General features: G+C 45.0%; 1 protein-coding gene across 3 annotated transcripts in view; it reads right to left on the bottom strand.

Moving 5' to 3' along the window:
• Positions 1-26,883, bottom strand: part of Ttc7b (tetratricopeptide repeat domain 7B) — a 245,655-nt gene that overhangs the window by 155,981 nt on the left and 62,791 nt on the right. For all 3 annotated transcript variants that reach the window (XM_045155047.1, XM_045155048.1, XM_045155049.1), the window contains 2 exons: positions 25,402-25,532; positions 15,188-15,309 (listed from right to left, as the gene is read on the bottom strand). In XM_045155047.1, the coding sequence (XP_045010982.1) occupies positions 15,188-15,309; positions 25,402-25,532 (253 nt within the window). The remainder of the gene's footprint in view (positions 1-15,187; positions 15,310-25,401; positions 25,533-26,883) is intronic.

Here is a 26,883-nt window from a genome sequence, read left to right as displayed (position 1 = left end):
ATGTCCCCAGACCTGAACTACTTCTTCTCTCCATTCTCCTCCATGTCCCCCAGACCTGAACTTCTCCTTCTCTCCATTCTCCTCCATGTTCCCAGACCTGAACTACTTCTCTCCATTCTCCTCCATGTTCCCAGAACAGAACTTCTGAGGAATATAAAATGTACAAAGATGTGTCCCATTTCACATCTTCCTTCTCTATTTTGGGGAATCATTCAAAGGATATCACTTTATTAAACAAATATTTATTTATTTGGAGAGGGAAAACATACTGTGCATCTTCATAGGAATTAACCAACTTGATATTTGCTCTAAAGGCAATGATGCTGTAGAACAAAGACAGTATAGAAGGAAGAAATGTTCTTCTAACAACAGAAATCTAAGCACTTTTAAAGTAGCAATGTCACATGAAAAGCACTTGTCACCACTGTGTTCTTCCAGTGCCGTGGGCTGTGAAGAGGGAGAAGGTAGAAGATGCCAAGCAAAGAAGAGTTCTTGGAAATGGATCACAAGTGTTTGAACTGAGCACATTGTTCACGTGTCTTCAATGAGTGGGAATTAGGAGCACTATATTTCCAAATCAACTCCAGGGACAACGTTTCAAAGCTATAAATAATGAGAAAAAAATTAAAGGACATTTGAAAAAACAAATTGAGACCTTTAAACACTCAGGTTTCCAACTCTGAGCAGATAGCAGAAGGGTGACAAGAGCTTGGGATGGAGAGTGGTAGCAACTTGAAGGTGGGCTTCAGTGCTAAGCCTAACTGCCCATGGGCACGCCCTGGGGAAACCAACACAGCAGTGCAGCTTGCTCTGAGGCAGGAGGGGCTCTGTGGGGTTCTCAGGCATTCATGTGAGTACTCCCAGATACTTGGTGGCCTGGGGAAAGACTAATAATTTGGGGATAGAGAAGAAGAAAGGGGCAAAGGTTGAGGTAGTCATGAGAAGACGAAGGGACCCTAGGATCTGAGACTTCAGGAAACACAACAAAGCTGCTAAGCGGACACCAAGAAGGAGGTATGGATCATTCAGCTTCATGTTGCCATTCTCACATGAGAAATAGGCCTAGTGCCTCCACCTGACGTGAAGAGGCAGCACCTGATGGCTTCTGACCTGACCTGTTGTCATGTCACCTCATGTGTTCCAACCATTGGTCTCCTCCACCATCTGGCCTCTCACCACACGTACAAACAATTACTAGGCAAAAGTCAAAGGCAGCTACTAAAATGTCTGGTTTAATAGTGACCCGCACAAAAATCAAAGCTGGGTTCTATACATACTATATCAAAATTTTCTTCTTGGTATTCTATGTAGGATACAGAAGGACAGAAAGATTGGGTAATGCCCACAGCCATCAAGTCCACAAACAGAAGAGCTAGCATTTGAACCCTGGTCCAGCCCAGTTCCAGTGGCCAGAAATGTTGAAAATGATTCCTGTCTGCAGAAACCAGTGCACAAACTGGGAAACACACCTACTTCCTAAACACAAAGCTAAGTGCATCCCACAGACAGGACAGCAGAGAAAAGCCCAGGGCCACAGCAATGTCTGTGCCTGGGTGCCACCACAGAGTGGAGAATTCGGAATGGTCTCAGCTTTAGGGCGAAAGCACTGCTCAGAAGGAAGATGGTGTCTCGTGGAGAAACTGACACTGCTGTGGTGAGAGCAGTGTTGAAGTCAGTGCGCGCACGCATCATCAGGATGAGCTGCTCAAGAACGTTCTCTATGACACAGCCTCCTTCAGTTGGCTCTTCCAAGTTAGACCTCCTTCCTTTTACCCCTTTCTTCCTACCCTCCATCCTCTCCTTTTTCTTTCCTTCTTTTCTTTTTGAAAGAGGGTCATATGTAGCCAAGGATAGCCTTGAACTCCAGATCCTCCCTGCTCTGTCTCCCGAGTGCTGGGATTACAGATGTACACCACTGGGCCTGGGACCCTAGCCATATTTCAAAGTACCTCTGCAGATGTCGAGCTCAGCTTTCCCTGCATGCTGGAGGAAGTTAGCTCACTGCACACACAGGACAACGATATCTAGGTGAGGGCCTTTCATGTGCTTAGAGGAACAAGCTATTTTCCAGCTGCTACTGGGCCACTCTTTCCTAAGAGAGTATCCATAGACTGGCTTCTCCAGGTACAGCCTGGTCCCCACCAGCTGGGACAGAATCAGGCCCAGCTGAGTCCTTATCCACTACTTGCTGTGAGGTGAACACCCTAAGATAACATCATTGCCAGCCACCATCACGTCTGGCTGTTGCTGCTGCAAAGCCACTATCTGAGTCTAGGCTCCACCATTGCCTTGTGGCCTCCTCCCCACTGCTGAGGCAGATAAGACTCACTGTCCTTAACATACAAAGGGAAGTGAGTGGGGGAGGGAGGGCGGGAGGAAAAGGCCAGCCTGGAGCTGGGACTCTGGTCTTCCCTCCTGCCCTCTCTGAGCACTGCTCTGCCCTATTCTGTATTGGTTCCCCAGTTCTTTTTGGAATCAGATAAAGAAAACAAGTGATCATGTAGGGGCTTGTTGCGGGGCAAATACCCTTGCAAACACCACCCAAACAAATGAGAAGAAAACTATTACTTTTCATACAAACCCAGCATAGGAGACAGAAAAGGGAGTGGCAGACCCAACACTCAGGTGACTGAGGCTGGAGGATCATGAGTTTGAGGCCAACCTAGACTATACAGTGAGATCCGTCATGAAAAAACAAACAATAACAATAAAAAAAAAAACAAATTACATATAGAGACAAAGAGCATTTTAAAAAGTAAATGCAGCCAGGCGTGGTGGCACACGCCTTTAATCCCAGTACTCAGGAGGCAGAGGTAGGAGGATTACTGTGAGCTTGAGGTCACTTTGAGATTACATAGTGAATTACAGGTCAGCCTGGGCTAGAGTGAGACCCTACCTTGAAAAAAAAAAAAAGAGTAAAAGGAAATCTAGTCATATTAGTAATTATATTAAATTTCTGATGAATTGCTTCATTAAAAAGGCAAATAATTTTATGAAATTAAAAAAGCAACATCCAGCCAGATATGGTGGTGCATGCCTTTAATCCCAGCACCCAGGAGGCAGAGGTAGGAGGATCATCATGAGTTCGAAGCCACCCTGAGATGAAATAGTGAATTTCAGGTCAACTTGAGCCTCAAAAAAAAAAAAAAATCCAATATGCTTACTTAGATAAACAGAGATACTTTCAGTTAAAGGCGCTATTAAGGTAAAAGACATAAAAGATATAGTACTAAGTAAATTGTAAGTCTAAGAGAAATGGAGTGGCTATGTTAATATTAGATAAGAGACTTCAAGTTAAAAAGTATTAGCAACAAAGAGGCATCTATCAAAAAGCTACCACTTGGTTAAGGCACTTGCCTGCAAAGCCAAAGTACCTAGGTTCAATTCTCCAGGACCTATAGGCCACAGGCACATAGTGGCACATGTGTCTGGAGTTCATTTGCAATGGCTGGAAGCCCTGGCACACCCATTTCTGATCTGCCTCTACCTCTCTGTTTCTTTCTGTCTCAAATAAATAAAAAATAATAATTTTTTTTTAAAAAAGCAACCGCTAACATCATACTAATGATGAAAGGCTGCAAGTTTTCTCTCTAAGATCAGCAATGAAATGAGGATGTCTGCTCTCAACATGTTCATTCAACCTTGTACTGAGGGTTCTAGTCAGGCCAATAAGGCAACAGAAAAAAAAAAAAAAAAGGCATCCAGATTTGGAAATATGGCCCTAAATGTAAAAAATATAAATAATGTTTTTAACTAAAGAACTAATTAATGATGTTGCTCTCTTGGCACAGTTGCCACATGGCAGTATCATAAAGAACTAATTAATGAGACTAGCAAGTTTGCAAGACACAATATCCATGTACAAAACCCAACAGCATTCTATACAGTAACAAAGAATAATCTGAAAATAAGACGAATAAGACACTTCTAAACTCTCAGAAATAAATTTAACAGAAAATGTAGGACTTGTACACTGAAAATTCAGAGCCGCCAGGTGTGGTGGCACACGCCTTTAATCCCAGAACTTGAGAGGCAGAGGTAGGAGGATCACTGTGAGTTTGAGGCCACCCTGAGACTACATAGTGAATTCCAGGTCAGCCTGAGCTAGAGTGAGACCCTACCTCAAAAAAAGAAAAAAAAAAAAAAGTATATTAAAGCCAATCTAACTGGAGAGTCAGAGGGCTGGAACATTTGCTGCTGTGAACATGACAGTCTTCCCCAACTTGATCCAGAGTTTTCCACAGTCCTTATTAAAATCCTGGCAGAATTTTATGGGAAAAGAAATTGATAAGCTAACTACACTTTATATAGAAATGTAAAAAAACCTGAAAATGGCCAAAATAAGTTTACAAATATATGTGTGTATGTTTTTCATTGATATATACACATAGATGTCAATGAAAAAATAATTGCCCCAGAAGTAATGAACATTTGTTCAACTGATTTATTTTCCTCTGAAGTTTCAAAGAAACTCAATAGGAAAAGAATGGACTTTTCAACAAATGCTACTTGGACTACTGGATATTCATAAACAACATTAACTTAGATGCTTACCTATAGCACATGCAATTATCAACTCAAGGGAGATTAGAGACTTAAATATAAGTGCTAAATCTGGAAGACTCCTGAAACAAATGATAGGAAATCATCTTTGTGGTCTAAGATTAGGCAAAATTTTCCTAAATGCAACATTGAAAGGATGGAATATAAAATTTTAAAACTTGACAAACTAGATTTCATCAAAATGAAAAAACCTTTCTTCTTTAATCACCATTATTAAAAATAAAAGTATAGGGCTGGAGAAATAGCTCACTGGCTAAGCACTTGCCTGTGAAGCCCAATGACCCTGGTTCGAGGCTTGATTCCCCAGGACCCACATTAGCCTGATGCACAAGGGGGCGCATGCGTCTGGAGTTCATGTGCAATGGCTGGAGGCCCTGGTGTACCCATTCTCTCTATATATATATCTGCCTCTTTCTCTCTTTCTCTGTAGTTCTCTAATTAATTAATTAATTAAAAAATGAAAGTATAAGCCACAGACTAGCAGAAAATATTCATGAAGCATGTATTTCATATAATACTTGTGTCCAGAGTTTATAAAGAACTGTTACCTAACTCAGCAAGAAGAGAATGGAAAACATCTGAATAGATCTGAATAATAGTTCAGGTATATAAGTCGATGAAGAGCTGCTATCACTACTGAGCATCAGGTAAACATATATTAAAATCACAAGAAGGAGCTTGAGAGATGGCTCAGCACTTAGGGCACTTGCCTGCAAAGCCTAAGGATCCAGGCTTGGTTCCCCAGTACCCATGTAAGCCAGATGCACATGGTAGCACATGCATCTGGAGTTTGTTTGCAATGGCTAGAGGCTCTGATGCACCCATTCTCTCTCTAATAAATAAATATCACAAGGAGTGGTATTACAAACTTTTAAGAATGATTCTCGTTAGAAAGAAAAAGAAAACCTGGCAGTACCAAGTGTTCAAGGCAATGGGGAGAAGCTGGACCCTTCTCATGTGCTGGCAGCAGTGTGAAATGGTATAGCCACTTTGGAACAGCTGAGCAATTTCCCAACAAGTTAAACACAAATTTATATGACTCGTCAATTCTGCTCCTATGAATCTACGTAGGAAAATGAAAATATATTCGAAAGAAAGGTTTGTACAGGAATGTTCACAGTAGCATGTCCATAGAGCCCGTAAGTGACAATAATCCAAGTGTCCATCATTCAGTAGATGGGTCAGTGAAATGCAGGACTTCACACAAAGGACATACCCACAGTGGAAAGAATGTCCTGCATACCTGCCACGATGTGGATGAGCCTTAAGACCTTTACTTAAGAGAAGGGAGCCGGGCACGGTGGGGCACGCCTTTAGTCCCAGTACTCCGGAGGCAGAGGTAGGAGGATCGCCATGAGTTCGAGGCCACCCTGAGACTACACAGTGAATTCCAGATCAGCCAGGGCTAGAGTGAGACCCTCGAAACACCAAAGGGAAAAAAAAGAGAGAAGTGAGGAAAACTAGACTAATCTGTGACATTTCTACCACAGAAAACTCTACAGAGACACCACAGAAGTTGTCTGGGCGAGGAGTGGAATTGTTTCCAGTATTCAGAAGGGCTGAACTTCTTTAGCCTTCAGATCTTGTGAACAGAGCCCCTCTCATTCTCAGCTGCTCATCTCAAATCGGGCAAACCAGATCTGTACCAAACACTTGTTCCTAGTCTGGGACCTTCTTATCATCAGGCCCATCAGATGCCCTGATTGTTCCCTTCTGTTTCTCCCACACAGATGCAATTAACATGTAGCCACAATGTTGCTGGCTGTTTGTCCCCATCAGCTTGTATTAGGAGGCCCATGAGACTACCCTGTCATCTAGTTTTGCTACAAATGTTGGGTTTTAGGAGTTGCTATCTAGAAAAAACAAAAAAAACAGATTTCTAAGCAGTCAAGCCTTGCTGTTCCCTCTTCGGGAGTTGTCAAGCCCTCTGCATTGTAGGTTTTACTCATTTGAGTATCAAACCCTCATAGGAGCATTCCCCCATATCAGGCACTATTCGAGCACAGTATAACCACCTACCCTATGAAGCAGGTACTGCTCTGTCCTCAGGTGCAGCTGAAGAAACAACCTGAGAGTGGATGAAGGGACTTGTCTGGGTCATGCTGTTAGCAACTAGAACACTGAGGGCTCAAGTTGGTCCAGAGTCTATGCCAGACAATGTTGCCTCATCTGATAAATCCAGCTGTCAGCATTGACGACTGCCCCTTAACTTCCCTGAAGGTCTTCATAGATGGCAAACTCAGCCCTCACTCAAGTTCAAACATCAATTCTTTAAAGAAACATGACTAACCTCACTCAAGCAATTAGCTACTTCCTCCACTTCTCCCCATTTCTCCTAAGGTCTCCATCAGATGGCAAATCTTACTCCTCACTCAAAGTCCAAGTTCAAATGTCAATTCTTCAAAGAAACTTGAACTCACCTGAGCAATTAGTGCCTCCTCCCTCCTCTCTCCCCCAGAAACCCCTTCATTCCAGTACTTCCCACAGGGTGATGTAGTTTTCCATTGACATCTATCTTCCCCATAAGCTTGGAGAGCACATGATTCCTCTTATGTAACATGTCCAGAGTTTACCCACTGGGCTTCCAACAAGCATTTATATAAAGGACCAAGTAGCCAAGAGTTTGGGGCTTTGAACTGTTTTTGGTTTCATTATGATTTACTAACCCAAAATGTACTTGAAGGCAAGAGAATTCCATCCTTTCAAAGAACCCATGCTTGTCTCACTAGCCTGGCTCACGTGCTCTTCCAGGTGCCCTTCAGAAGCAGCAGGACTTCAGCGTCTTTCCCTCACGGCTTGGATCTGCTCCTGATTCAAGTTTGCCAGAAGACTCCAAGGAGAACCAGCTCCCAGGACCCATCAGCTGGGCGGCACAAAGCTACAAATTATGTCAAGGGGAGGCAGAAGGAAGAAGAGAGAGCAGGCGCAAGGTACAGCATGTCCGTGCCAAACCTAGAGAATTATTACCACAGGCACCGTGTACAACAAGTAAGGATTTAAACTAAAATAGAGAGGAAGGTAGAAAAATCAAGTGTCAGCTGATACACTAAGTCATTAGTCTTTAAGTACTGAAACTGAAAAGAGATTTGCTAGAACACACAGTCATACTGCAGCCTTCCTCCTTGGTGGGCAGACTGGCAGGCATTGCCATGCAGATATAAAGGTAGGCACTTGTAAGACAATGGATAGTCTCTCTGTCTTTTAAGAAGAATCTTTGTTTAAAAATATTTTTATTTAAAATATTTATTTTATTTTTAAGTATTTTACTCATTAATTTATTTGAGAGAAAGAGAGAAAGAAAGAGGCAGAAAGGTAGACAGATAAATGCCAAGAAAGGAGAGAGAGATCGAGCATGCCAGGATCTCTATGCACTGCAAATGAACTCCAGACACATGTGCCACCTTGTGCATCTGGCTTTATGTGGGTACTGGGGAAAACCTGTGTCCTTAGGCTTCACAGGAAAATACCTTAACTGCTAAGCCATCTCTTCAGCCCTCTTTTCGTTTTAAATAATCTTAAATATTTAATTTGAGAAGGGGAGAGAAAAACAATGAATGGCATGCCAGGGCCTTTTACACTGCAAACTCCAGATGAATGTGCCACTTTATGCAATTGGCTTAACATAGGTAATTGGGAATTGAACCTAGGCCAGCAGGATCTGCAAGTGGATACCTTTAGCCCCTGAGCCATCTTCCCAGCCCAGACCCTCTCTTCTTCAAGAAAATGCTCTAGTAATGCCTTAAGAAAAGTCATAAATTCTCCTAAGTTGTCTCAGTCATTTTCTGGGCCTTAGCTCAATCTCTCTTGGCAATTCTCTTTAAGCATTAACTAAAAATATCTCTGCAAAACAAGACTGAAGAAAACGATGGTTTAAAGAAAAATAAGGAGTAGTCTTTGAAAAGAAGTGACATCTCTGTTCCCCCACCCCACGCCCTCATAGAAAACATTAATGTAATTGACACCGGTAGGGAGAAGGCCGGTTGGAGATCTCTCTGGGCAGAGCCAGAGCAGCGAGGCCGGTGCTCCCCTGCACTCTCCTTCCTCCTGAGCTGCCTCCTGGGCACAGGCAGCCAAGCCCACTCTGCACACGCACAACATTAGCAGAACAGCTCCTCACTGCCTGGCAGACTCGGAGGGTAACACTTGGCTTCCTTCTTGCCCAGACAGGATGTGAATTCCTCTTTACCAACACAGATGTCATTTCAATGGTCTGCTCTGGAGGCATGCCTACAAGGGCCACACTAAATGCTGGCATACTTCGGTGTCAAACTTCTCCCCATGAGTTCTCGACTACATACTGAAGTCTTGAAAAACTTCAGGCTTGAGAGGCCGCAGGAGGAAATGTTCTCGGTCACTAACCCACGGAAGCTCTGCACCCCCCCCCCGCCCCGCGCCCCTGGGGGAACTCTGGACTCCCACCCAGATGGGCACACCACCTCAGCAAGGAAGACAAGCCCCAGCACTCTCCAGCAGTGGGAACTGCCCAGAAGTGAGAGACGACCAGGGCCTGCTGGAGGTCTGGTAAGGATGTCAGCATTATCATGAGCACCCTCAGGTAGAAGTCCTACACCCTCAAAGAAGACATTACTGCTCACTGGGGCCAGGGACACTCTGATATCCAGCACCCTCCAACCCCCTTGAGCAGAGTGGGACGGTGTTCTGAAGACCCAGCCAGGTCTCCGCACCCCTCCCTGTCAACCTTCGAGTTCCGGGAAGCCACTCCAGGTCATCTCATGGTCCTCACTCCCCAGCCCCCAGCCAGGGCTCAGCGCACTCGGGCTGCGCATGCTGTACTACCTCCGCTGTCAGGAACACACGCAGGCAGCTGTGAACCACAGCCACCGCAGCCCATTCACTCATTCATCCACTCATTCATGTACAGTCCTGTGCCAGACACTGGTTAAGGTACAGATCTGTCTGCAAATAAAAGCAGAAAAATTCCTGCCCAAGTGGAACTCATGTTCTAGTGAAGGGAGACAGATATAAACAAATAAGAAAACAACGCAATGTGGGCAAAGAGTTAACAAACTCCTTCCTCTTCTGCTTAAGAATCTGACCTTAAGTTAACTTTATGGTTGCGTTTCCCCAGAAACCTAATAAAGATAAAATGGCATTTATGTTACTAGGCAACACTGCTTACTATAAAAGTGACCCCTCATTGATATCTTACACCTGGACCAGAAGAGCCATAGAAACCTGTGGCATGAGCTTTGGGTTTCTTACAACCCAGCAGATCCCACAGAAGACCCTGAAAACCATGGCAGGGTAAACTGCACACCTCCTCAGGGTGAGCCTCATTCCCAGCGCTGAGCCGTTTGTTGCCTGGTGCAGAAGACAGCAGCTCTGCTCTGAGAGCACTCACACTGAGACACCTCTCTTCTCCCCTTTGAACACTCTTCCACATCTATCTAGATAGATGGATGCCAGTGTGGTCTAAGGCACTCCTGTGTTCACGGAACTCAAGAGGATCCCTGGGAGGCACTGTACACAGTGAATTCATCACTGGGTCTAAGAGAGGTGGGGAAAAGTACTTGCTAAACAAGCATGAGGACCTGAGTTCAGATCCCCAATACCCACATAAAAGCTGGGCGTGGCAGTACACACCAACAAGTCAAGTGCTGGGGGGCAGAGAACGAGAAGCCCTGGGGCTTGCTAGACAGCTAGTCCAGCCAAACTGGTGAGTTTCAAGTTCAGTGAGGGGCTGTCTCAAAAATAATAATAATAATAAAGTAGAGGGCTGGAGAGATGGCTTAGCAGTTAAGGCGTCTGACTGCAGGCCAAAGGATCTCAGTTCAATTCCCCAGGACCTATGTAAGCCAGATGCACAAGGGGACGCATGCATCTGGAGTTTTGTGTGCAATGGCTGGAGGCCCTGGCATGCCCATTCTCTCCTTCTCTCTTTCTCTCTCTCTCTGCTTCTTTGTCTCTCTCAAATAAATAAATAAATAAATAAATAAATAAATAAATAAATAATATTTTTTAAAAAGTAGAAAGCAACTGAAGAAGATAACATTGCTGACATCTGGCCTCCACATGTATGCACATACATGTACACCATGACATCATGTGCACCCACATACATAAGAACATACATGCAAAAAATGTAAACCGCTAGAGGAAAAGAATAAAGCAGAGAAACAAGACTGGCTTGGTTGGACAGGATACCTCAGAGAACCTTGTCACCACTTCCTTCACCCAATCCCACCTTGTTAGCAGCTAGCCAACATGCAGTTCAGGGTTCTTCTCTCTCACTTCCTCAGGGAAGGAAACTTCCAGAACTCTCAAATCTAAGCCAAGTTCATATGAAAACGGGCTCTTGGCACTATAGCTCCCTTGGGATGTGATAACATGATTCCTCTGCAGAGTGAAGGGTAGGTCTGGCAGTTCCCCATTTTATCCCAGCACACAGAGCGGGAGCTGGTCAGCACTGGTCAAAGTGGTGACAGTGACAGCGGTTCTAAGCCCCGTGCTGGTGGGCAGCACTCCTCAGGCCACGCCATGGGCTCCTGTGGTGCTCATTCCCGTCGCTCCCTCCAGAGCACAACTCCAGAACTGGTCTGCAAACAGTCCCATGATAAGGCCTTATGTTCACATTTCCCAGGGGACTTGATGTAGTGTTAATACCAAGAAGTTTTGAGAAATGCCAACACCATCATTAGGAGACTTCTTAAAGGAAAATTGCAGGGAAAGTATGATAAAAAGTGGCACTGACTCTTCCCCTTTCTAACCAGGCCTCATCCACTCGTAGTTAGTGACTTTCCTGTGGAAGGTACATTTGCTGTCTCCATCCCGCTCACTGCTGCATAAATACTTGAGGGTGAAGAAGTGAATGGATGCTCAAGCCAGTCAAGAGACTCCTCCCTCACATCCCCGCCCCAGTAAAGCTACTAATACTAACACCGGCACCAATCCGAGTCTAGCTCACTACTCGGGGCTTTCAATGCCTTCATAGTGGGCAAGAGGCCATGGGGTACAGCTGGGCAAAACCACACCGAGATGCAAATAAACTGCTCATTAGCTCACCAGGCCCCCCTCCGACTTTGGAAGCTTAAGATCACCTCTTTCAACCTGCTGCAGCCAAGGACAGGCCAGTGTGGCTGTTCCCACCTTGGAGGGCGCTGTTAGAGCATTCTGGAGGTACCAGACTCTGGTGCTCGTTGAGAGCTGGCGCTTACGAAGCACGACAAGCAGTTTCCTGTCTGTGCTCTTCTTCAGAGAGCAGTGGGCTTTGTAATGAAAACTGATAAGGATGCTTCTGTTTCCAAGATTAAGTTCTGATGGCAGGAAGGGATAAGCCAGCCCCAGCCTATGCTTAAACAAAAGAGAAATTTGGCTGGTTCTTACTACTGCATAAATAATTACATCTAGAGTGACTTTTAAAAGCCTGTATTTTCAAAGTAACATAGTCCATGCTTTCAGGACTCTGTATGTGAGAAGAGGGTGACTGCTGGGCACGGTCATAACAGGCTGAGTGGAGAGAGCCCAGCACTGGGTGTCACAGCCAGTTGTGTGGGCCTCTATGAATGAGCAGGTTCCACAAAGCAGTGACAGGAGCCAACCTGCACACTGAGGGCAGTGGTTGACATTAGTGAGCCATCTACTGGGGTCTTAGCAGGTGTTTGTGGCTGATTACGGCATGGGACTGCTCTGGAGCTCAGAACTTTCACAATGATACCCTATAATCCAGGCCATGATTCTGAAACACCCGACTATGAAAAAGTCTGTGTGAAGTTGGTGGCATGGGAATGAGATCAGTTAAGTCTTCTAGACATGTGGGATGCAGAAAGGACCCCCTACCTCCTGCCACACTGTTCTCCTCCCAGTGTGGCTCTGTGGAGGTCAGACCATACCAAGCCTGTGGCCACAAAGCCACATAAAATGAACCAGGTCCAACTGAAATGGAGGATACGAGGTTGGTGGCACTAGACTCTTGCCAAGTGAAGTCCCCTTCTTGCTCTTTCCTAGCACCCCACCTTCATGATCTAGTCACCTGCAGTAAGTGTGTCAACACTACTTATAGCACCAGTTTCACAAAGTAGCAACAGAGATGAGTGAGATAATGGTGTGAAGACCAGTGAAGACATAGTCCACCTGGTCCACATTAGACATCAGCATGGCCAGGAGCCAGTCCTGGTCCTGAACTTTCTGAAAGACGCAAGGGCACTACTTTGGTAGTCACTCCTGGAAAAGACGGGATCGTTATAAAAGAATAATAAATTTATATGAAAACACCATAATGGAACATAATTCTTTGTAAACTAATAAAAAATTAACAAAACAATGGGCTGGAGAGATGGCTTAACATTTAAGGAGCTTCCTTGTGAAGCCCAAGGACCCATGTTCAACTTTCCAGATCCCATATAAGCCAAACACACAAAGGTGAGGCAAGTGCAAGGTCACATGTGCCCACTAGGTAGCACAAGCATCTGGAGTTCAATTTCAGTGGCTGAGGCCCTGGCATGCCAATTCTCTCTCTCTTTCTTTAAAATAAAAATATAGTCATTAAAACAAGAATTTACATTTTTTAAAACTTTTTTAAAAAGAATAAATAAATAAATAAGAATAAAAGTCATTCCTATTACTCAGGAATAATCCAAAAGCTAAGTATATATCCAAGAAATATTTTTCTAAAGAAAAGAGGTATGTTTTACCCATTTCCATTTCTTATTCCCTAACTATATTGCATTTCCTTCAATCCTATCCCTATAGGAAAAAAAATGTGGAAAAAGAAATAAGGAGACAACATAGAGATATATTAGAAGATAGAAATGTGGGAGGCCTGGGGTTTAGAGGCATCATCTCCCTCCATTCTGCTCTCAGAGTCCAGTCACAGCTGATACGCCACAAGCGGCCCTCCACTGGGATAAGTCAGGCAGCCCAAAGGCACTTGGCATGTCCAGAACATCCCATCTCGACCTCTGCAAGGAGCTCCCGCTACTGCACCCAAGCCCAGGCTCAGAACCCTGAAGCTGGCAGGAGCCTCTGACTGTCTGGTCAGTAGAAGGCAGAGGGAAGAGACAGCGTACAAGGAAAGAAGAGAGCAGGCTTCAGAGACATGCAGTCTACTGCAGCGATGCCAAAGGGCACCGCCTTGAACTTTGGCACAGTGAAATGCAAAGAGAAATGAGTCAGAAAGCAATCCACAACACATAATGCATCAGCTAGTGTCAACCTCCTCTTACATTATTACTACACTGTAGCTGGACACAGCATTCCAGAGGATGAGGTCAGAGCCCAGTAGTCCTGCTTCCAACCCCTAACCCCTTCCAAGGAGCAGGCTTCAAAGATAAAAAATCAGCTGCCCTGCAGACCACTGGCCTGGTGAGTCTCACTGAAGGCATTACTGTAGAAGGTACTGATTTGGTGCCCTGGGAACCCCAGGGAACAGACTCCTCCCTCTGGATTTCCACATCAATACATCCCCTCAGGTAGAGGAAGGGAGAGCAAAGGTTAGGGTTCCTCTGGGATAACCACCATCTATTATGAACAGAGAGAAGAAACAGATGCTAGGAAATACCTCACCCTCCCTCCTTCCCTCCCTCCCTCCATTTCCACCAGCAAAGAGAACAGCCTGGCTAGGGGACATGCACCATCGCTCAGCGATCTCAGTCAGTGGAGATGAGATCAGAGTCGAGGACATGTGTGCGCCAAAGCCACTAAGCTACTCCGAACACTGGGTGTTTACTGTGGCCTTCTGTGGGCCATGCTGAGCAGAACCAGTGAACTCTGGAGCAAAGTAGGCCTTTCCCCCCAAGAGTTGAACAGGATTTAGAATCTAAGCATTTATTTTCAACAACCGCAAAACGGATGTATGCAGCCCTGAGCAGACAAATCCCACTTCAGGAAGCCGCGCCTCGAAGCTTCAACTCTTGGAAAAGAAGCGCACGGCTCCAGGGTTCACATGCCCCGCTGGGACTCTGTCTGCGACCATTCCAAGCGCTGCAGGACTGCTGCTCTAGCAGAGGGGCCTCTCATGCAAAGCCTGGGAGGAGCTACGGAGGAACCCGATACCTACTGTTGGTCTTCATGCACATCTATCCTGCAGCACAATGTCAAAACAAGGGACAACTGAAGAGATGTGGAACAGAATCCGCTCAGTTCTCACAAAAGCAACCCGAAGACATCAGTGCATTAGAGAGCCTCCCCTCCACCCTTGACCTTCAACCCTTAGTAAGGTAGCTCAAGAAAAGGTTCTTGCAGCCACACTATCATTTAAAAAAAAAACAAAAACTCAAACTTGGCGAATCCAGTTCTCTGAACTATTCAGCCACTGAGAGGGGGACCCCTGAGTGTGTGAGGATTCCTCGACAAAGTGGACATGTGGTGTCATTTTCACGGAGAAAAGATGTCCAAAGTACAGCTTGACCACCCCTGTCTTGGTATTCTATTGGGATTTATACTCACCTAGGTGTCCTCCTCCCTCTTGGCCCCCACCCCTTCAAATCTTAAGGGAGAACAAGAGAGCCAGGTAGAGAGGAAACAGAACCAATGCTCATTCTTTAAAGACAGGAGTCCCAGTTGTAATTCATACTTAAAAGTGCCTTCTTGTGATACCTACACTAGAGACAGCATGATAAGGCTATTTTCCTTCTTCAGGAAGTGTGTTTTTAAAAAGGAAGCTTACCCATTTTTGAAATAGAGGACATGGGCTCTCTGAAGTCCTGTTTCTAGGAAAAAACCTAGTTCTTGATCGTGGGGAGCAGGGCCAGGCTTAGGGCTTCTGTTCTGAATATTAGTAAGGATCACCTAGAAAGGGAGAAAACCGGAAAACTAATCAGACATACATGGATGCCCACTGGCTTCAGACCCCAGATCCAGAAGCACCATGTGACTTGAAGAACTGACCTCACAGAGATCGGCGCATGGCACACACAAGCACTAGGAGCAGAGCACAGCTTCCACCCCACGGGGACAGCTGGGCCCTCCGGCAGCACGCTGGCCTCCCTGGCTCTGAGAGCTCAGGCGTGAGCCATGCTTGCAAGGCACAGTGCCAGGAGACGTATCAGAGGCAGAGTGCCCCAAATGCCATGACATTGCCAGGGAGGCCGAGTGACACAGAACTGGACCCCAGCAAAGAGCAGAAAGCCATTGTCCACCAGTGATGAGGTCACTAAGAGGCCTACTAGTATGGCTCCAGCCCAAACCAACAATGCCACGATAGGCTCTGGCCGTGGAAGTTACCGGAAGGTAAACTTGCTGGGCGGCAGTGCTGAAGCTGGTAGGCTGAGCAGCACACACCATCCCCCAGGGGAAAGCCGAGGAAATGGCCCATGCTCCCTTGCTCCCTAGGCTTGGCCTCATGTCAACATAACCAGGGTTTAAAGGATTATATGTTTAGTCTTGTAAAAAAAAAAAAAAAAATGCGACCAACTCATCCGGTGAAAGACTTACAAGTTAGTTCAGATGAGTGAAGTGTAAGTATTCCTCAGTACTCCCTTCAAACTCATCAGATAAGGCACTATTCTTTATACTCTTCTCACTTTATATATATATATGTTTCATTCATTTAATTATTTGAGAGCAACAGACAGAGAGAAAGAGGTAGGTAGAGAGAGAGAGAATGGGCGCGCCAGGGCCTCCAGCCTCTGCAAACGAACTCCAGACGTGTGCGCCCCCTTGTGCATCTGGCTAACGAGGGTCCTGGGGAATCGAGCCTCGAACCAGGGTCCTTAGGCTTCACAGGCAAGCGCTTAACCGCTAAGCCATCTCTCCAGCCCCACTGTTTATTTTTAATTCGCATGCAAAGTAACCTATTTCCTTAAGGCTGCTTGTGTCCTATAACCTCCCCAGAAGAACTGTGCTCACTCCCAGGCATATATCCAAAGGACTCATCTCATTTCCTTAGAAGTACGTGCTCAACCATGTTTATTGCTGCTCAATTTATTATAGCTGGGAAATGGATCCAGCCTAGATGTCCCTCAACTGATGAGTGGATAATGAAGATGTGGCACATTTATACAATGGAGTTCTACTCAGCGGTAAAGAAAAATGACGTTATGAAATTTGCAGAAAAATGGATGGACCTGGAAAGGATTATAGTAAGTGAGGTAACCCAGGCCCAGAAAGCCAAGCGCCACATGTTCTCTCTCATATGTGGATCCTAGCTACAGATGACTGGGATTCTGCCTGAGAAGGAAAATACTTGGTAGCAGAGGCCAGTAAGTTAAAAAGGAGACATAAAGGGAAGAGAAAGGAAGGGAGGAGGATACTTAATAGGTTGATATTGTATATATGTAATTACAATGATTGTAATGGGGAGGTAATATGATGGAGAATGGAATTTCAAATGGGAAAGTGTGGGGGTGGGGAGGGAGGGAATTACCATGGGATATATTTTGTAATCATGGAAAATGTTAATAAAAATTAAAAAAAAAAAAAAAAAAAGAACTGTGTTCCTGGTACAGGAACTCTCCAAGCATGCTGCCCACGTGTGCTGGGAGTCAGCAGCTCTTCAGAAACCCAGGCTTGAGCCAAACCTCAAATATCCCAGTGGTCTTGAAATTATTCACCAAACAGAGTTGAACTGATTCTTTGGCCCATGAACGTTTGGGCAAAGGAAAAGAGGTGGCACTGAGTGAACCCCCCATGCGGAAGGACATCCAGGTGGGCAATCCATGTGCCTACACTACATCTCAACAGCCCATCAGAAGCCCCTGCTCGCTGCCCTCTGCAGCGGTTTTCACCTCGAGACCCTCATTTCCACTGCCTGCAGACTCCCACACGTGTCAAGTGTTGGAAACATGGAGCACTTTGCCGAACACTTCACCATTCTCTCATGTCTGTCTTGAAATGACCTCATCCATTTCTATGAGCTTCAAGCCTCATTGACAGGCTGCCAACTCCTGGCCTCACCTCTGCTCCAGCCCTTCTCTGACTTCCAGGCTCAGGCTGCAACCGCATCACCTGGAGGTCCTACACAGAAACTTTCCACACTTTCCCTTCATCATCTTTTGAACATAGCTTTTACTTTTGAAATGTCATATTATTTTAAAGAAAACAATAACTCAGCATAGCCCAAAGAAAATTAAAAATCGTGCTATCATTCTTCCACAATGAAGTAACCATGGTTAACATCTACTGAACGACATCTTGTGCACACGTGTATCAAGCAGAGAAAGACAAAAATCATTTTACCAAACAATAAGACCATCTTATAAATGCTAATTTTAGGGGTCTGGGGAGATGGCCCCTGTGGTGGTTTGATTGAGCCAGTTGTCCCCATAAACTCATGGGTTATGTCACATGTGCTTGGTCCCCAGCCCGTAGCAATTTGGGTGGTAGAGGGCCTGGCTGGAGGAGATGTGTTGTTGGGGGCTGGCATTGGGATATTATGACCAGCTCACCCTTGCCAGAGACCAGCCCACTCTCTTGCTGCTCTTTTCCATTTGCTGTGGTAGGGGTGATGTCTGGCCTCTGTTCTAACATCTTTCCCCTGCCACCATGAAGCTTCCCTCAAGTCTGTAAGCCAAAATAAAAACTCTGCTCCCATCAAGTACTTTGGTCCCCTCAACAAGAAGGTAACTACAGCAACTCAGCTGGCAAAGTGCTTGCCATGCCAGAATGAGAACCTGAGTTTGTATCCCTAGCACCCACATAAAAGCTGGGCACAGTGGCAAGCACCTGTAGTCCCAGGGTGGGGAGGCACAGACAGGAGGATCCCTACGACTTGCTGGCCACCAGTCTAGTTGAATCAGGTGGGATTTAGGACAGACCCCGTCTCAAAAAAGTAAGAGAAAGAGCAACTGACATCAACCTCTGGCCTCCGCACACACATACACAGGTACACATATGCACACACACCCTCACACATGTGCACACATACATGAACATGTGCACACATATATACCACAGACACACACTAAGTGAGTGAACACTAATTTAAGTCATTACATTAATTTAGTTAAGTTTGGCAAAAGTAACTAAACTGTACCAAAGTAATCACATGATTCAGAAATTGTTTTTTTCCTAATACTGGGGACTGAACTCAGGGCTTTATGTATGCCAGGCAAGCACACTACCACAGAGCAACAACATCTCAAGCCCCAGTAAAATGTTTTTACTCACACAGTTCATTAAAAGTCTTTCCACTGCTAAAAATATGTATTCTGTTGATTTATCTGTATGTATACATGCAATTTTATATATAGATCTTACTTTTACCTACAGATTTCTACTTGATCCAGAATCTATTGGCACATGAAACAGATGGTGAAATCAACATTCCTACTTTCTGATATGCTTTTTTCTTCATCCCCTATTGCTTTTTCATTATGGTTTTAAAAAATGAAAATATAACCATTAGGGCTGGACAGTTGGCTCAGTGGTTTACTGTGCTTCCTGAATAAGCATGAGGGCCTGAAAGGGCCTGAAGCCATGCAAGCTCAAACCTCTAAAACCCACATAAGAGATGACTATGGCCATGTACTCCATAACCTTGGTCCTGCAAAGGGGAACTGAGAACAAGAAATCACCCCAGCTCACAGACAAAACCAGCAAGCTCCAGGGTCAGAAGGAGATTCCTGCCCAAGTAAGAATGGGTGGAGGAGGGGTGGGGTGGGACACCTGATGTTCTGTACAGGCAAAGGCACACATGTGTGCAGACACTACTCACACCATACCACATAGACACACCATGTTATATACATATGAAGCCAAAAAAATGAATAACAATAAAACTTAAAACATCATCATATACAGGAACCATTTATATGTACATGGATTCTTACATGTATACTGTATATACACACATATATAGACAATTTAATTTTCTGATTTTTTGTACAAAATATTTGCATGTATAATCATAAAACATGCTCATCTCATGAATTAGCTAAAAAATGTTCACTCCTGTCTTATTCTGTGGAAGTTTGTATATTATTAATATCATTTCTTCCTTAAACCTTGGTTGAATCTTTATGGGAATGTTTTTAACTAGAAGGAGGTTTTTAAAATGGATCAGGAGTATTCAGGTTACCCATTCCCTCTTGGATGAGCTCTGTAAGTTTGCGTTTTTCAGGAAATTCTCTATTTCTCTATAAGTGATCAAATTTAGTGGTACAACACTAATCATAATTTTCATGTATACCTTTCAATGTTCATAAATTTATAGCAGTCTCTTCTTATTACTTTTGAATGTTGGTAACTTGTGTCTTACTTTTACCCTGGCCCAATCTTTTTAGAGAATTATAAATTTTATTGATCATTTGAAAAGTTTTGCATTTCACTTGCTTTTCTCCCATTTAACTGTTTTTAATTTACTGGTTTCTGGTTTTCATTATTTCCTCTCTTCTGCTTGCTTTGATTTTAATTGGTTCTTTTTCTGGTTTCTTGAGTTGGAAGCTTAGCTCACTGCTTTGAACATTTTTCTCCTATTCTCACATAAACATTAAGTGTTATAAATTCTTCTATTCATTTTGTCTTATATATTTCTATTAACAGATAAGTAAGCAAAAGAAAGAATAAGAAATAGAAAACTAGCTGGGCATGGTGGTGCACGCCTTTTATCCCAGCACTCAGGAGGCAGAGGTAGGAGGATCACCTTGAGTTCAAGGCCACCCTGAGACTACATAGTGAATTCCAGGTCAGCCTGGGCTAGAGTGAAACCCTACCTTGCAAAAAAAAAAAAAAAAAGAAAAGAAAGAAAGAAAGAAAGAAAAAGAAAACTAGCAAGCAAATATAAAGGAAAACATTAAGATTAATTAAAATCCAAAACTGCAAGTTAAACTTAGAAGACATTATTTTTCACCTAGAAAATAATTTTTAATATTTTATTTATTTATTTATTTGACAGAGAAAGAGAGAATGGGCATGCCAGGGCCTCTAGCCGCTGCAAACGAACACCAGACACGTGCGCCCCATTGTGCATCTGACTAATGTGGGTCCTGGGGAATTGAACCTGGGTCCTTTGGCTTTGCAGGCAAGCACCTTAACCACTAAGCCATCCCTCCAGCTCATCCTAGAAAATAATTTTTCAATACCTTGCCAAGATTAAGAACCTAGCCTCTGGCACTGTTAGAACTGGAAGCTGAAGCTATCAGTATGACTTGTAGAAAGCAACTGAACGTGGTGTTGAGTAACAGGAATAGTAAAAACATCCCCACTACTTTGCATTTCTCCATAGAAAATAATTGTAAAGCAACGGGACGCGCTACCTGAAGGAAGCAGGCAAGTTAGATCCGACAGTTAACGCTATCACAGAAGCCATCCACTTGAAATACAGCCATGACAAGAATGTAAGGGTTAACAGTATATGAAAGACAGTGTTATGAGAGAAACGACTAAAAAATGAACATGAGTGACTGCTCTTTCCTGGTTTATAGACGTTTCTGAAGTTTTAAAGAGTGTTGCAGACTCCTATTCCAGTCTCTCCAGGCTCAAAGTCAGAGGTGCTGGAACAGAGGGCAGAGCCTGGCCAGTCCATTTCTAGAAGTTTCTATAAGGAGTCCTTGTTCAGATGTACTACCCTAAGCTCTGACTTGCTGCTTGTGCTGGAAGGAGAGGTCCAGCGCTGGAAAGGGACGGAAGGAAGAATCTGCCTGTCCTTGCTACTACCTCACGTTGGAAAGCCGCAGTGCAGCCACCTGGACCTCCATCTACACTCCAGCCCGCCTTTCTCAGCAGTGGCACCAGCTGCCATGACACCTGCTGGACACTAAGACACACTGTGACCTCAATCCGACCCATTTCTGGATCCACCTCAGCAGCTGTGTCAGGCTAGTTCCCTCTCAGGGAGGACATCAGAAACTCAAGACATGACGCCAGGGCTAGGAGCAACTCCTTGAGGAGCGGAGGGAACCTGAGCTGCGCATGCAATGTTTGGGGACCCAGTGTTTCCTTTGGGAACTTTAACACTAAACAGCTAATAAAAAGCTATAGGTGCCGTTTCGGCTTCTTCCTAAAGCCAGGCGTAAAGAGCTGGACTAACAGTCAGCGGAAGGCAGAGCTCCACCCTGGCCCGGCTCCCGCTCAAGAAGGCCGCCACCAGCTGGTTGGCTGACAGGTGTGAAAACCAGAGGCAGGATGACATCATGTGCCAGACCACAGCTCGAACTGCGACTGGCAGCATGAAGTCAATCTTTATTCCTATCTCTGCAGTCAGAAGGACCCTGAGGGGCAGAAAACCTTACGTGCTGTTGGTGTGATGGCACCACTGGACAATGAACTGATCACAGCCACCCTCGGTCATTGTGAAGGTTATCTGCTCTGATTCAACTTGCTTGATTAGATTATTTATACACACAGTATCTGTTATAAGCTATTCCTCTACCAGAGAAGATCATGAGGGGATGACTCTGCCACCCTCATACAGCAAGGATGACACTAGCCAGATATTAATGCACACGGCTTTTGCTGAGTCAGCTCCCAGCACGCTGTCTGGCGTACACTGATTCTGAAAAGGCTGGCTCTGTGAAATCAGACACAACAGGGCACAAGTGGTTCCACCATCAATACAGAAAGTAGAAGCATAAGGAAATAAGCAAACAGGCCAAGGTCAAATAATCAGTGGGGACAGCAATGCAGAACCCAGAAACAAAAATGGCAGGTTTCAATACAAGATGGGGCAATCCAAATGCTCCTCAAAAATGCTTCATAAACATCCCCTAGAGGTTCACTGACATTCCTAACAAAACAAGCCTTTGTAATATTTCATATTTTTATCCAGGTATCTGGAATGTTCAAAGGTTAGCAGAGATCCCATAGCCAGGTAACACAGGAACCATTACTGACCAGAAAGCTGACACTCACGGGGTGCTAACAGATGTACTGGGAAGCACCTGAGTTACTGGGGGCACATGAGCAAGCCGCTGTGTCCTTGCAACAGCCATATGGCAACTACTGCTTCACAGATATGGAGGTCATCCGAACCCAGAGGTCAAGGGACTTGCCCAAAGCTGCACAACAAAGAGATGGCAAGGCCAGTGTTTCAAGACTGCGTCTCTCTGCTGCCTCTGCTGACCTCGGGGCCAGCCTCCTTGCCAAAGGGCCACTGCCCTCCTACACAAACACCTCCAAGATGAGGGAGTGAACAGACCCACTGGAAAGAAAGCCAGAAACGGCAAAGCCTCAGATTTGAAAAAATATTAATCACAGCACAAAACTGACCTCAACAGTTCTCTTTGTTCTTGCTAATGAATGAAGTTCAGAGCCAGCACTCAGAAATCAAATTCTGAAAGCTGCCAGCACAAAGCAGCTTCCTCATGGCAGAATGGCGGGAGGGCAGGAGAACCACCGCACACTGCTTCTGCCCAGAGACAAAGATGAGGACAGCATAGGCGGCTTCCGACTTCCTAGGGCTGCTCAGAAAGCAGGGCACTGTCTGCCTAGGCATGCTCAAAGCTTTTAGTTCTCTCTGATGCTATTTCTCTAACATTTCTGCTTTCTATTTAACACAATTCTGTTTTTACATGTATGTGTGTGGGTTCAAGTGTAGGTGTGTGCATTAGTGACCAAAGGTTGATGTTGGTACCTTCCTCATTTTCTCTCCACCTGATTTATGGAGGTAGAGTCTACCACCTGAACCCAGAGCTCACTGACTTGACTAGTCTAGCTAGCCAACATGTCCAGGAATCCCCTGTCTCTACCACCCAAGTGCTGGGCCTACAGGAAGGCACCACACCCACCTGGTACTTAATGGGTGCTGGGGATATGCTTGCAAGGAAAGTGCCTATCCATTGTACCATCCCCCCAACCCAGAATAAATCTCATGAAGTTCCAAATCAAGTCCATTAAGTCCAAAAAGGTCTATCAATTATCTTTAGCATCCTTGTCATATACAAATCCTTGAACTTCCGCCAAGCCCAGGGGTCACTTAAGATCATCTGCCCGACTCCAGACTGACCAACACACACAAAACCATGAGTAGCTGCTACAGGCAAAACAGAAGCCTGGCTCCTCAACTCCTGACATTGCTAATACCCCAGCTCGATGAGATCTAGACAGCACAAGATTCTCCATAAATGAAAACACTGAAAAATCAGAGCCAGAAACGGGTGAGCCCCTGTGGACAGAATGGAGAAGGTGCTACTGGAAACAAAGACTCTCCTGATCCAACACTTAAGGAGCACTGTCCGCAAATATAGGTGGACACAGTTCATACGGCACAGATCCATACTATGCGGCAATGGCCTGGGGAACTAACAGAGGGACTGCTGAGCTATGTGTCACGAGACACTGGAGTCCTGATACAGCTCTGGCCTAACTTTCTGTGTGTTCTGAGCCTAAAATTTTTTCTTAAAATCTAACTCACATGATGGCTGTATTCTCCTCCCTCCCCCCCTCAAAAAAAAAAGAAGGAAATGGGGGAGGGAGTCAGAAATAGGCAGTTCTAAAGTAACAGGGCTGGAAAACAGCTGGAGAATAAACTGTGAAGTATAGTTCCCTGAGTGGGCTGGTTGGGTGGCCAGCAGAGATAAGCTGACTTTGCCACTGCTGAACACTGGCCATAGGCAGGCATTCGGGGGGTCGGGGGGGAGAGAATTTCAAAATCAGCCTTCACAATCATTGCTCTAAAGATTATATCATAATTATGAACAACAATGATGACAAAATTCCTCCTCTTAGAACCTTCTGATAGAACATACTAGCAAAATGCGGAAGAGGTAGTGGAAAGAATGTAAGAGCCCAAGGAAGGGTAGGACTCCTTACAACGTGCTCCTCCAAACATAAAATGGCCTGCATATCCATGGCCTCACAGTGCCTGACACTACCTACACAAGACCATCATAAGAGGAGGAAAAGATCATGACATCAAAATAAAAGAGAGACTGATTGAGATGGGGAGGGGATATTGATGGAGAATGGAATTTCAAAGGGGAAAGTGGGGGGAAGGGAGGGTATTACCAGGGGATATTTTTTATAATTATGGAAAATGTTAATAAAAATTGAGAAAAAAATAAAATAAAAGCATTAGAGGAGAGAGGGAAAAAAAAAAAAAGAACATACTAGCAAGACAGCCATTCCCAGATGTGGCAGACCACAACTTACTGCCTGAGGTTAAGGTCAATACAAATGCTTCCCTACAATCTTTGTCAGAGCCTTAGTTTTTGTGATTTCACATGGCTCCTCTGCTCAAAAGTAATTCCCCAGGAGCACATAAGCCAGATGCACAAGGTGGTGCATGTTTCTGGAGTTCGTTTGCAGTAGCTGGAGGCCCTGACATGCCCATTCTCTTTCTACCTGCTTTTTCTCTCTCTCCCTCCCTCTCTTTCTCTCAAATAAATAAACAATAAAATATATTTTTAAAAAATCTTACATGACTGGTCATCATTTCAAACAATCCTGAGGACAGGGTCAAGATCACACAAGGTGCCCACCCCTCCCTGACCCCTCCCTGACCCCATCTAGTCTCCAGTCTTCTCTGCCCAAGGTGTAAGCTGAGGCTCTCCTGCTCATTCACCCTCTCCTCTAATGGTCTTCTTGCCTGCTGCTGGTTTTTCCCTTCCCCATGGACTAGTGGGGAAGGCCATCCCCAGTGACCTCAAGAGACACACACCTACTCCAAGCAGATCGATTGAATTCCCCAGCAGACTTTTGCCATACCATTAAGATAAAGTCCCCAAGTCCCAGATGAACTCCTTGCGGGCATGCAGTCCACACATTAATGCATGAATCTCAACCCATTCTGCTTAGGAAAACAGGAGCAATTAACCAGCTTCAATATGCTAAGGTATGGACAGCTACATACTGACAAATCTGCCCACCATGCTAACCTATCTGTTCTGACAGGCTGCCACGCTTCGGACCATTTCCTCCTTAGAATTCAGGACTGTAGGTAAAGCTTTGTACCGAGACTGACTACAGTTGAGCAAAAATCTGTAGGCACATGTGGTCCTCACTTACCCTCTCTATCTCTTGGAGGTACAGGAGCGCAATGTCCCCCGACTTCTCATAGCAGGTGATGACATCCTGCTCCCGGTCTGCATGGAGATTACTGGTAGAAGAAGAAATAGGCAGCTTTTCTAAACAAAGTCCTAAAAATAAAACACACAGACACAGCATAAGTTGTTTTTCTATGGGTCTTAAATTTTGAAATACTGCTCTAGAAGGCCACAAAATGGTCCTAGGATTTAACAGGCTATGAGAGAAGCAGATGTTCCACCTTCTGTCCTAAGACGAAATGGAACCTCGAATTGCAGCACCAGAAGTATCTATAACTTACAGAAGGCCAGGGCAACTCACAATACAGAAAGATCCATTTTTCCTTGACCTTCCACGGGATAACTGGGCCACCCTTTACCATAGGCTCATGCACAGCTAAAGAGCCCCGCACTCCACTTTAGGTGTCGACGTGACTGACTGCGCCGCAGGGAGCCAGGCATTTGGCAGCATTATTCTGAGTGTGTTGTTGAGGGTATTCCAAGATGAGATTAATACTTGATTGGCAAAGTGAGTAAGCAGATCGCTGCCCTAAATTGGTAGGTCGCATGCAGTCAGTTTATGGCCTGAATAGAACAAAAGGCTAAATGGGAGAAAACTATGTTTTAGGCTTTGGGTGTTTTGTTTTTTTTTCCTTTCAGGTGCTTCAGATGGAAGTCAAACAGGAAGTATGCCTTCCATTCTCCTGGGCCTTCAGCTTGCCTGATCATGGTCTTATCTCATATGACTCCGTTCCTCTAGGGAACCCTGACTAATATAGGGACCCTCACTCAAATATGCCCAAGGTCCTTAGAGAATTTTTAAAACTAAGTCAAACTGGAAGCTCTAGTTTAGATCTTACATGTCCCCAAAGATCCATGCATTACTGGGAAGTGGGAGAAGCTTATGGAGAGAAGGGGGCTGCTGGGGGGTCTTTGGGTCACTGGACATGCCTTTGAAGGGGAAGGCCCACTTGGCCCCTGCTCCTCTTTCCTTTTACTCCTCAGCAAGGCGGAGAGCGGGTCTACCCCACCACGCTCCCGCTGTGATTTGTCACCTCTCTAACCCCCAAAGCAGTAAGGCCATAAAATTACAAACTGGAACCTCCAGAATTACGAACCACAATAAAACTTTCCTCATTAAGAGTTGAATATCTCTGGGATTTTACCACAGCTATGGAAAGTGAACTAACACACTGACTGACTCAGAGCCCAGTGCTGCCAAGAGTGTCTTCAACTCTAAGAGGCACACATGCTCAAATGAACGTACAAGTTCCCAAATGCTCTTGGAGCCTGAGTTACTAGGAAAATCTCAGCGCACTCAGAGCAACTCTCAGCCTCAGAGGTTTGGAGAAACAGTGATACACTCATCAGCTCTGGCCTCAGAAAAGCTCAGACCCTGCTCTGCTTTGAGAGGCGGAGCTGCTAACTCTGCCAGGAGAGATTGCTGGTTGGCTGTGAACGTGAG

This window comes from Jaculus jaculus, chromosome 7 (genome assembly GCF_020740685.1).
Source record: "Jaculus jaculus isolate mJacJac1 chromosome 7, mJacJac1.mat.Y.cur, whole genome shotgun sequence".
Classification (NCBI taxonomy): domain Eukaryota; kingdom Metazoa; phylum Chordata; class Mammalia; order Rodentia; family Dipodidae; genus Jaculus; species Jaculus jaculus.
The sequence above is the reverse complement of the archived record's forward strand: the minus strand, read 5'-3'. Positions and strand labels throughout refer to the sequence as shown.